This window comes from Jatropha curcas, chromosome 6 (genome assembly GCF_041381405.1).
Source record: "Jatropha curcas cultivar XTBG-Jc1 chromosome 6, XTBG_Jcur_1.0, whole genome shotgun sequence".
NCBI lineage: Eukaryota > Viridiplantae > Streptophyta > Magnoliopsida > Malpighiales > Euphorbiaceae > Jatropha > Jatropha curcas.
The window spans coordinates 24997728-25008847 of NC_143156.1; the positions used below are offsets into that span (position 1 = coordinate 24997728).

Genomic DNA, 11120 nt, shown 5'->3' on the forward strand with positions numbered 1-11120 from the left:
TGATCAAGGTCGAATCCATTCATCGTATATTCCATCTCTTATTCTATTATTTTCTAGATAATTCTCTCTCTTTTTAAGACTTCAAGTATTCAAGTTGGTGCCAAGATTCAAGGAAGCCGCTCAAGCGAATCATTGACTAGTTTTTATTTCCAAACTCTCTTTTCATTTATTATTCTTTATGAGATTATTTACAAGTTTAATTGAGTTTTATTTAATTACTATATCGAACTAAATTCATATACTATAGATTTGATGTAACTTAATTTCGATTTCAATTTATAATATTATATTTATTTTTCTTTATTCATGATATAATTTATTATTGAACTTAAAGCTTCTAGACAGAGTTTCTCCCCTGAATTGATTTATTTCATTAATCACTATCGGGAGAAGGGTTTTTGATATGAAAAAGATAATAAATTACATGAGAATAATAACTTGATGCGGAAGCTATATGATTTGACTCATGGGAGTTTTCATAAGTTAACAACCTTAGGTTATGAATTCACAAACAAACCATAAAACTTAATGATTTAATTTATGTTTGATTGCGCTATTGGAAGATAGGTAATTAGACCGGGTTAAATATCTAACAATACATCGAGAGAGCTTGTTAGTGATCTTAGAGTTGTTTTCTCTATTTAAACAATTAAAATTGATTATCAAAATAATAAAATAAATCAGATAGAATTAAGTGAAGTCAAATTTCCTAGTAGCTTTTAATCATTATTTTCTTTTCAACAATTACTTTATTTTAATCACTTTATTTTATTTTTTAAATTCTTTTTAATCACTTTATTTTATTTTTTAAATTCCCTAGTAGCTTGATTTCTTTTTAATCCCTTTATTTTATTTTTTAAATTCTTAGATTATATTCCCCTTATTATCGTTTAAATAATAGTAGGTTAACATAATTTTGATACTTGGTATACAATTTCCGTGGGAACGATACTCTACTCACTCTTTATTACTTGTTTGTGATTTCGTACACTTGCGAAAAAGCCTGTCATATATCATTTTTTTCAATGACATATTACAGTGTAAAACATATAATCGAAAAAAAAAAAAATACTTACTGTACATATAAAGTGTAACATAATGTAACTATTGTATTTATTACGATCTAAATAAGAATTTATAATTCAGTTGTATATAAATAAAAAAAATTAAATGAGTATAAAAAATGAGTATATAACGATGATAGTCATAAATAGACTAGTATTATTAAGTAAGCAGACTAGTAATATGATATTGTTATTGTTTCATTTGTTTCGCACTATATTTGTATCTTACGAACGTAACCAAAACTTAATTAATAAGCATTTATTAAATCAAATAGTTTTGGAAGATACAAGGAAGACATTACATAATACGAACTTTTCAATTACACCAATAATCCAAAAGACACTACTTAGTACCAATACTTCATTTTTCTATCAAAGAGTCTAGGCCTATACGTGGATACGAAAATCTCAACAAGTAGAGGAAACTGTAAAAATATAAAAACAGTAACGGGAATACTGGCCAACAAAATTATAGGAATGATTAGTTTCAGATCTCCATCTAGCATTATTATGAGAGTAGCACAAAATGATATCATCATGGCTGCAATGGAAAAGAAAAGGGTAGAAAGACCCATGATCATCTTTCTTGGCAATGATTCAAGAAAATCTTCTTCTGCATAACGTGAAGTCAAGACTCCTAAAAACATTAATACTGAAGTTGAGGAGGCAAATAGAGAAATTGCATCAGCCACTATGAAAACCTTGAATGCTTTCTTATGTAAAAATATTGGAAATCCAGTATCTTGAAAGTTGCCACCGGGAACAGTAAATGCGGTTGTAAACATAATTGTAATAATAAGAGCACCTACGACTGTAGAAGATGTAGCAATTCCTTTCATCCATTTTTCTCCTTCCTCCTTTAATTCCTTGTGGCTTTTTGTAAACAATTGGCTAGGGTTATACTTTTCTTTATTGACATATTGTTTTAATGCAGGATCCACAATACTTTCTACCTCCTACATTGAAATCAAAATTATAAAGGGTGAGCGTGGTGCCTAAACATAATATATTATAAAGTTAAGACTAGATCGTTTAATTGTTATCATAGAAAATTTTTTCGTAAGCTATGTTTACATCCTTCTCATGAAATACAATCTAAATTTCCTCACATAATGTGTAACTTATAAAATTTATTTTGTGTTTATTAGAAATGATCCATTTGATTGTACCCTTTTTCCATTTCAAGAATTTGTGATTCTAGAATATATTCTAGGAATTGGCTTCCCATTTTGAATACAGGGAGCTACGAATAGGGATGGCTCCAATTACAAGATGAGACGAACAATTTTTTTTTTTTTTTCAAATTTGATTTATTCTTAGATACTTAGGAGGATTATGTTATCACAGGTTCCATATTAAGTAATATAAAAATATGAATGTATGTCTTAATAAGTCGTAAAGAATTACCTTATACCATTGTAGCTCTCTTTGCATTTGCAAAGCTGGACTTGAAATATGAGCAAGTCTGTGTGCAGGTGCTAACATTCCTGCCATATGTAACGAGCTATTTCTATCCTCGTCAGGTGAATTAATCAGCAAACCCTTCCATTTTCCAACTGCATATATAATGCTGAAAACTTTTTCTTGTCGATATTCAATAGCACATGCAATTATGCCTCTTAATTTGATGTTTGGAGTTGTGATGATAGAAGGATTAGCTTTTAGTATCTCAATAACAATTTCAACTATCCCCTTTTCAGTAGCAGTAAATAAGGCTTCATCTATTCCTTTTTCTATGATATCTTGATGTTTTGTAATCGAATTGCCTTCAAATATACAACGTATAACTTGGAGAGCATAGATGTGTGTCAACTTCAGATCATAAATTTGCTTCAATCCTTCAATGAAAAGCAAATAGAGATAATTAAGAATGATAACTTCAAATCAATTAAAGAAATTAATGAAATAGAGAATTGGATTTTGGTTAATTAATAACTTCAAACTAACATCAACTACAACAACATTAACATAGTAAAAAAATAAGCAAAGACATCACAAATTAAAGAAAGGCTTAGTGACAAAAAAAAAAAAAAAAGAAAAAAAAAACTTCAACTTTGAGTATTTTTCTTCTCTATTGAGTATTATTTTTATATTTATTATTATTTTTTCTATTTATATAAATCTAATGTCATTTAGTATTATTTATTTATTATAGTATTTGGGTATTATGTTTTTATTCAACAATAATAATCAATCGTTTCTTAACATTGAAATTTTAAAAATTAAATTGTAAAATATTTTTAATTTTTTCATCTAAAACTTTGGATTTTTAGAAAATTTATTATTAAATAAAATGTTTAATCACTTAATAAGAGAGATTTGATAATTGGAACAATTTTTCACATTGTGAACCAAAAAAAAGAAAAATAAATTTAAAAAAAATAAATTTTAAAAAACAAATAATCAAAAACCTAAAACTGTTTCATATCTCTAATAAATAAAAACTCAAACCAAACAATTATAACAAATAGAGGCTAAGCTTTTCTGATATGATGATATAGTACTTAAGTGGTGATAACAATTATAACAAATAGAGTCCATTAATGAAAAGCGCATAATATCATCAAAATTTGTAAATATTAAAACACAATAAATCTCTTCAAATTGGAATTAGCTTACCAAATATGTCTTTGACACTTGAGCCTAGACTTTGGAGCCCTGCAAATACTACAAAATTCAAAATTGAGTCAAATGAAGTCATATTTCATTTATTCTGAAAAAAAAAAGTTAATATTTCAATTATAAAAGGAATATTAGGCAAGAGTATAACAAATTAGCAATAAATTTCTTTGGGGCGTAAACTTATAAAAGCTTAATGGCAACAAATGTTTAAATATTTTCCAAAATTTTTAATTATAGTAATGATTAGTTAGATTCTAAATATGAGAAATTAACTTAATTTGATCCAATATATTCTAAAAAAAATAGTTTTTCTAATATAACTTTAAATGTTTTATTTTCTTGATTAGCGTACAGCCCAATTGATTTTATACAATATGAATTCCAATATTCACTCATTTATAAGCTTCTATTGTTTGAGTCCACAAATTCTTCATTTGCATTTCATTTCTCTTTTCTCTTTAAACCTAAATTTAATACAAATTTTATCTTTTTATGAAATATAAATTTAAAATTATTTTTAATAAAAGAAAACTATAAAACTTTGCATTTATACATGGAGAAAGAAGATGAAAAGGTATGGGAAAAGGGGTTTCTAATTAACTTATTGTCAATCTATTATAATTTTCTAATATAATTATAAATTTATTAACACATTCTATACATTATGTGTTAATTTCTCTTTCTATTCATTGAAATCACTTCTTTGAATATTGTTTTCTTTTTGTTATTTTTCATTTTTTTTTTCGTTTGTGGAGAGATACAATTGAAGCAATTTTTAAAGCAATTTTCAATTACAGAAAAATTTTAATTTTAGAATTTGAATATTTGAGATTTTTTTTTGTTACAATTTTAAAATGTTTAAAATGGAGAACTTTTGAATTTAGTGTATTCACAACAATAATTTCAGTGGGGCATTTCATAAATTACACATATTTCACTTCTGAAACCTTTTCTTTGACATTTAGAAAAATTAGAGTATAACAATTTTATTAGATAGTATAGTAAGGTAACAACTCTTTAGAAATGGACGCTAAGAATAAACCTTCTTTCCTAATATTTTTAAAAATAAATAAATGAAAGAAAAATAAAGTGTATATATATATATATATATATATATATATATATATATATATATATATATATATATATAATTTTCCTAATATACAAGTATTTAATATATTCAATATAATAATTTATGATCATAAATGTAGTTGGATTATATTTAATTTAATATAATAAATGTATTTAATTTAATATATAAGAAGAAAACTTAAATTTATATCAATTTTTGAATCTAACATGAATATCATATATATATATATATATATATATATATATATATATATTTTTTTTTTTTTTTGGTTGCTGACGTAGCGACTATGAGACTACAGCTCTCCAAAACTTTAGCATTTCATTTTTTATTGCTGGAGAAAATTTTGCCTTTTAAACCTTCGAAATTAAATTATTTGCTTTTAATATTTTTACTTGCAATTTAATTATTCTCTTTTAATTACTCGTATTTATATACAAAGCAGGCATGATTTCCTTTGATTGTCATTTAATTATCATATTAAAATATATTATAATTTATCTTCTAATTAAACTTACTATAATATTTATATTGATTATCATAATTATCATTCATAATTATTGTTTATTATTATGAATGAAAATTTTATATTTAAAAGAATTGATAGAGAATGTTAATGGTGAAAATATTTACTAATAATTTTATTATCAATAAATATTCAAACGTTTCAACATTTATTTGTCTTAATATTGCAATTATATAATTGTCTTTATTAGTTTTAAAGGTAACATACTGAATTGCACGTCAATAGCATATTACTAACCTATAAATAGAGATAGCTTTTTTATATTTAGTAAGATTATTTTTTAATTTCTTTTTTAAATTTGAAGAATTCTTACATAATTTTTTTCTGACCTTAGTAAGTTTTATTTTCCTCTACTAATTTAATCTAAGTTAGGAAGAGTTTTTTAAGTCCTAAGAGAAAACGAGTTATATAAAATTATTATTAAGGACGATATATCTCCGTCTATGATTGAATTTCTATTATCTATTTCATTTTATTTATTTTATTATTTTTAGTATTGTCTGAAAAAATTTATTAATTCAAAAATAAATTAAATCAATGATTTTTTGAATATATATTTCCTTTCTTTCAATTTTATATAGCTTTTATACACAATTAGTCTAATGTTTGAATTTGAAATGTACATTCTTCAACCTCTTAAACAATTTTCAGCAAAGTTAAAAAATATGAAATTAAAAATAATTTAGATTTGTAAATTTTTTTCTTAACTAAATTATATATTTTAAAATATTTAAACAATATCTCTAACATTATAGATAAAGATATTACATGTGCATAACACATGCATATTACTAGTTGGTAGCTAGGTATATAACATTTTTTTTAAAAAAAAGAAATACTTCATAGCATTATCTTGAATTATAAAAATATTACAAGAACTCGGAGACATAATCTCAAATTTGGATACAAGTAGGATTCTCTAGCTAAGGAATGAATCCCAACATTTGTTTGTCTCATAATCTATTTAGTACTAATACTAGATCGGCGACTTAAAATAGACTACAATCTCAAACAATTAAAACCCAATTCATAATTCAAATGTCAAAAAAAAAAAAAAAAAAAAAAAACCCAATTCAGAAAAATCATTCTGTGAAAAATTTAACGCTAAAATCAGGTTATATACTCCTTCCGTTCTATTTTGTTTACTTGTTATTCATTTTTTGGATGTCCCAAAATGTTTGCAAAGTTTCTAAATTTTTATATTTAAACAATTATTTTTTTCATAATAATCTTTATAATTGTCATTAAATAAAGTACTTTTATTAATATCTTACTGAGTTAAGGGTAAAGATGAAAAAAATAATTTTTGTTGACTAAATTTTTAATATGCGTGTTTTGTCAAACTATGCAAACAAAATGTGATGGAAGAAGTATTACTTATTTATGCATATATACATCAATACGTTGCCAATTATTAATCAATGATTTGGTGTTATATTCTAATTAATAATTATAGATGAGCTTTTTTCAATTATCATAATTTTATTTGAATATTAATTTTTTAATTTAAACGAACATAGTATTGATTTGTACGGAAAAACATAATAAGTTTTAACGAAAAATCAAATTGAAGTTTGAACTAAAATTAAATAACTGGAACTTCACAACGGTGGTCTGTTGATATTTACGATCTAAATAGATGAAAATTAATTTCCAATTTAGTTAATTAATCTGATGAGTTCGACTAGAATCAACATATCTCAAATTTTTTGCAAGTCAAATTGAAATTCAAATGATTTTGACTCATTTACATTTTTAGTCATGGACACAAAAATTAAATAAAATGTTCTTGTGATACCGATAGATAATTTAATGGTAGTGTACTTGTTTATAATTTTTAAAGATCCATCCTATTTAAAAATTTCAATCTATCAAAAAATGTTTAGTTATTCTTATGCCCCTCAACCATAAGAATTATAATTGGTTGTGCTCCACAATTTATTAGGACAAAAAAAAAAAAAAAAATCCTACAGAAAATGAAGAATCCACATGCTTTAAAGATATCTATTTTTCCTTGTCAGTTAAGGAGGAGAAAGAAGATCATACCTCGTAGTAAAATGTTGCCCTGATTCATTTTGTCATTTTGCTCGATTGTTATTCGAACATCAGTAGGAAAAACAGGTAATTGCACTTGAATACCTTTCACCGAAGATAAACTTTCATTAAATAACATTTTAAAAATATTTTGTTCTATTAATATTAATGCCTTTCACGAATATACTTACCAGAGTATATTCGTAGTTTCCAGAAGGATAAACGATTGCTGCTGGGAAATAATTCAGGCATGTTTGATAATTCAATCAAAGGGGTAGTCTTATGAATGGTTCTTGTCACGGCTAATCTTGGGCAACGCTGAATCAGATCCAGTGAAAAGTCTTGTGTTTGTAACAAAGGAAAGAAATTTGTTTTAGTGAAATTTATTTACAAATAAAATGAAGAAAGAAAATATTCTTACCAAACATTTTGCTGAAAAAAGAGGCGCGGAGAAGCTCAGCTCCTAATGTACCATTTGCCGGAAGTAGCAATTCAAATGGAGTTTTGGAGTATAAAAACCAGGTCAGCTCTTTGAAGCCTTTTTGACATGCAATCTTGACCGGTAGAGATACACTTACTGGTATAGTAACCAATTTATTGTTCTTTGTTAATAGCAAATCCACGATCCTCATAGATCCAGTACCAGCAGCAAAACACAAAGCAGTGTTGCCATCGTCATCAAGTATTTCTAAGCCTTCTATTGACATTAAGTTAATTAGCTCCTCTGCAATGTTTACTTTGCCACTTATAGTTGCAAGATGAAGAGCTGTTAGACCGCCTAATGCTATCTTTTTGTTTATTGCATCTGGATGAGCTTCAAGAAATTTTGTAACAATGTTCAAATCTCCTTTCTCTATAGCTTTGCATAGAGGTAGAAAACTTTCGTATTGATCCTCTCCTGAAACTTTTAATCCATTCAAATCGTTAACTTTTAGCTTTTCACACGTATAAGAAAATGATTAATTTACCCTAATTCAATAAATTTTTCATTTCAAAATACCGCAACATCCTTTTACCTTCCATAAATCCCAACCTTTCTTTTATTGTTAATAGGATTCAATAAATGAAGCTTAAAAATTAATTTGAATGGAACAGAGGAAGTGCTTCATTTCCTACAACAGCTAAGATTAATTCCATTCCAATCCTTTTTGACTTAATTCCAAATATATTGGGCATATAAGCGGTGGCCACATTCCGAATTTTGGAACCAGAACCGGAACCGTAACTAGGACATTGCGGTTCAGTTCCAGTTCTAAATTTTTTAGAACTATGAACCGGCAATTATAAAAACCGGCCAGAATCGAAGGTTTTGATAACCGGTTAGAACCGGCGATTCCAACCGATTCCCACAATTTTGAAACCGTTAAGGAACCTAAACTGTCAATTTCCAGTTCGGTTCTGGTTCTATATTATTTGGAACCGGAACCGTCAATTTTGAAACTGTGAATTCAATTACTTTTACCTTCATCTGCCACTTCTTCCTTCTCGTGCATTTTTGCCAAAGTATCCCAACAAACTTTAGCGGAGTCGATTTTTCTGATCTGAGAAAGTTGTTCTGATGTGCAAGAATTTTGAATTACATGTAAAGCAGTTGCATTCTTTTTCCTTCAAATTTTAAATTCAGCTTCAGCCTCTTCTTGACTAGGAGGTTCAATGTGTACTTCTATCATGTCCTATAGATCATTGGCCAACAAATAATTTTTAATGCAAGCACTCCAGTTAGCATAATTATGCTCTGTCAATAATTCAGGAACTACATTTGTTGCCATAACTAATCTGTCAAGTCATCACATAAAATGACAAATGGTAAATTATTCCAATTATTTAAGAATGAGATCTTAAATAATGACTTTAAATGTTGATATTGGGATTAAACTATAAATAAAGATTTTCCCCTTTAATGAACTTTTTTGGCCAATGCCTGTGTAAAAGACTTGATAATAATAATAATAATAATAATAATAATAATAATAATAATAATAACAATAATTTATTATTGTTATTATTATATTGCAATATTCTGATTATTTCTTATAATTTTAACTAATTCTTCTAATTTTATTAGTCGATGACTTGTGTTTTATTCTTCTAACCAGCATCATCCTACATTAGAATTGTGCAAAAGACTCCCACATTAGGGTTGAGCATAGGAATGTGGAAATTCCGATCCATTTTTAAAAAACCATCCAGAGTTTTTGTCCCAATAAAAACTCAATATTAATGCAATAGTCTTATTTCAAGTCTTGTTCCAAAGGTTATTTTAGGACAAGATTGATTTCTCTTTTTTTCTTTTCTTTTTTTTTTTTTTTTTGAAATTGGCCCATATATACTAGCCGAATTTCCATTTTGTTCCATTCTACCCTGTCCCGAAAATCGAATATTCACGTCCCATTTTTTCCTAAATGTATTTTTTTAAATATAAAAATGGATCAATTAATTAAATAAATTTTTCAACATAGATTTTTCTATATGTGTTAAGTAAATCATTATGAATAATTTTTTATTAAATAAAAAATTAGAAGATTAATCCGTATAAAGGAAAATATTAATCGTAAGACGTTTAAAAAAAAATCGTAAGACATATGTAAAACTAAATTATGCTAGTCTTTGAATTATTAATTTTTTCATTATACTCAATGCTCTTATTAACTTGAATGTAACAACTAACGAATTTTTTATTATGATTTTACAAGTAGATCAATAATTGAAATATTTGGCTTTGTTATTTTGTTACTCAAATTTTTATTATTATAATTGATAACTAAGGTAAATTTATCTTTTTAGTAAAAAAAACAATTTAATAAGATTATTGGAAATTTTGATTGATTTCTGACTTGATCCACTTCGTTTTGATCCAGATACCCAAGTTTTTGTCCTATTCCAAAAAAATGAGACGGAATGGTACAAGATTATATATTTATCGGGATGATACTAAAACTCCATTTCTTTTATGTACTGATATATAAAGACGAAATTAAAAATTATGTAACTTCCATATGAACCTTTGAACCTCAATATATAACTATTAAAAAATAAGATTTTATAAATATCAAGAGAAAAGAAATTAAATAGAGAAAAGAAAAGGGAAGGAAAGAAAAAGAAGAAGCTTGAATCTATCGCAAACAATTAATTGAAAGAAATTATAATCTTAAAATGAAATGAAAACTGACCCTTTGGAAACTCAATTTGGCTCTTCCTCCAAATTACTCTTCTTCCACCTTTTCTCAGAAAGAACTCCAGCCTCTCTCAGAAACTCACCTTTGCATGATGATTTGCAGTTATATTTATACATCTATAAACAGATCAGTTATATTCATCACTCTTTCCAAACCAATGCAAATAGGTTATACGAAACGTAAAAGAGTTAATAAGGAATAAGTTAGAAAAAGCAAGTGGTTGATGTGACTTTATTTTATTGAATGAATCTATAGCTGAACTCATTTTACCTAAGAATTTCTCCATTAGACATTGGATCATATGTTAATTTTTTAAATATAACCTAAAACTCAAATTAAATTAAAACTTAAACTCCAGATAAATGCAAGCTTCAAACTAAATTAATTCCAAATTAAATTAAGACCAAACAGTCAAACTAAATTAAACCCAAATTTCTTTTTTTTTTTTTTTTTCAACCGCTCTCAAGTTTAGAATTTGATTCCAATAAAGTGAAACGTGGAAGTCAAGTTTAGAATTTGATTCCAAAGGGAAAAGTTTAGAATGTGAAACGTGAATCATATTCATACAAAGGGAAAAGTTTGATTAAGTGAACTAACTTTGTCATGTA

General features: G+C 26.1%; 1 protein-coding gene across 3 annotated transcripts; it reads right to left on the reverse strand.

Annotated features, from left to right (window-relative positions):
• Nucleotides 1-1308: 1308 nt before the first annotated feature.
• On the reverse strand, nucleotides 1309-10653 carry LOC105645490 (uncharacterized). Of its 3 annotated transcripts, none has more exons than XM_012231100.4 (8): nucleotides 10507-10653; nucleotides 8799-9009; nucleotides 7758-8240; nucleotides 7528-7677; nucleotides 7349-7441; nucleotides 3684-3731; nucleotides 2472-2902; nucleotides 1309-2020 (listed from the first exon to the last, which is right to left on the reverse strand). In XM_012231100.4, the coding sequence occupies exons 2-8, from the start codon at nucleotides 8827-8829 to the stop codon at nucleotides 1412-1414; spliced, it is 1845 nt and encodes a 614-aa protein (XP_012086490.3). In that variant the 5' UTR covers nucleotides 8830-9009; nucleotides 10507-10653; the 3' UTR covers nucleotides 1309-1411. The 3 variants fall into 3 exon arrangements, with proteins under 3 accessions (XP_012086490.3, XP_037495002.2, XP_020539539.3); XM_037639074.2 differs by having other exon boundaries at nucleotides 8799-9112; nucleotides 10507-10640; XM_020683880.3 differs by lacking the exon at nucleotides 8799-9009 and having other exon boundaries at nucleotides 10507-10639.
• Nucleotides 10654-11120: the final 467 nt, after the last annotated feature.

Coding starts and splice junctions, on each gene's coding strand:
- LOC105645490 (XM_012231100.4), bottom strand. CDS start 8,829: ATGCACGAGAAGGAAGAAGTGGCAGATGAAG. Junction 2,903..3,683: donor AAGTGTCAAAGACATATTTG/GTAAGCTAATTC, acceptor TTTTCATTGAAG/GATTGAAGCAAATTTATGAT. Junction 2,021..2,471: donor GAGAGCTACAATGGTATAAG/GTAATTCTTTAC, acceptor ATTTCAATGTAG/GAGGTAGAAAGTATTGTGGA.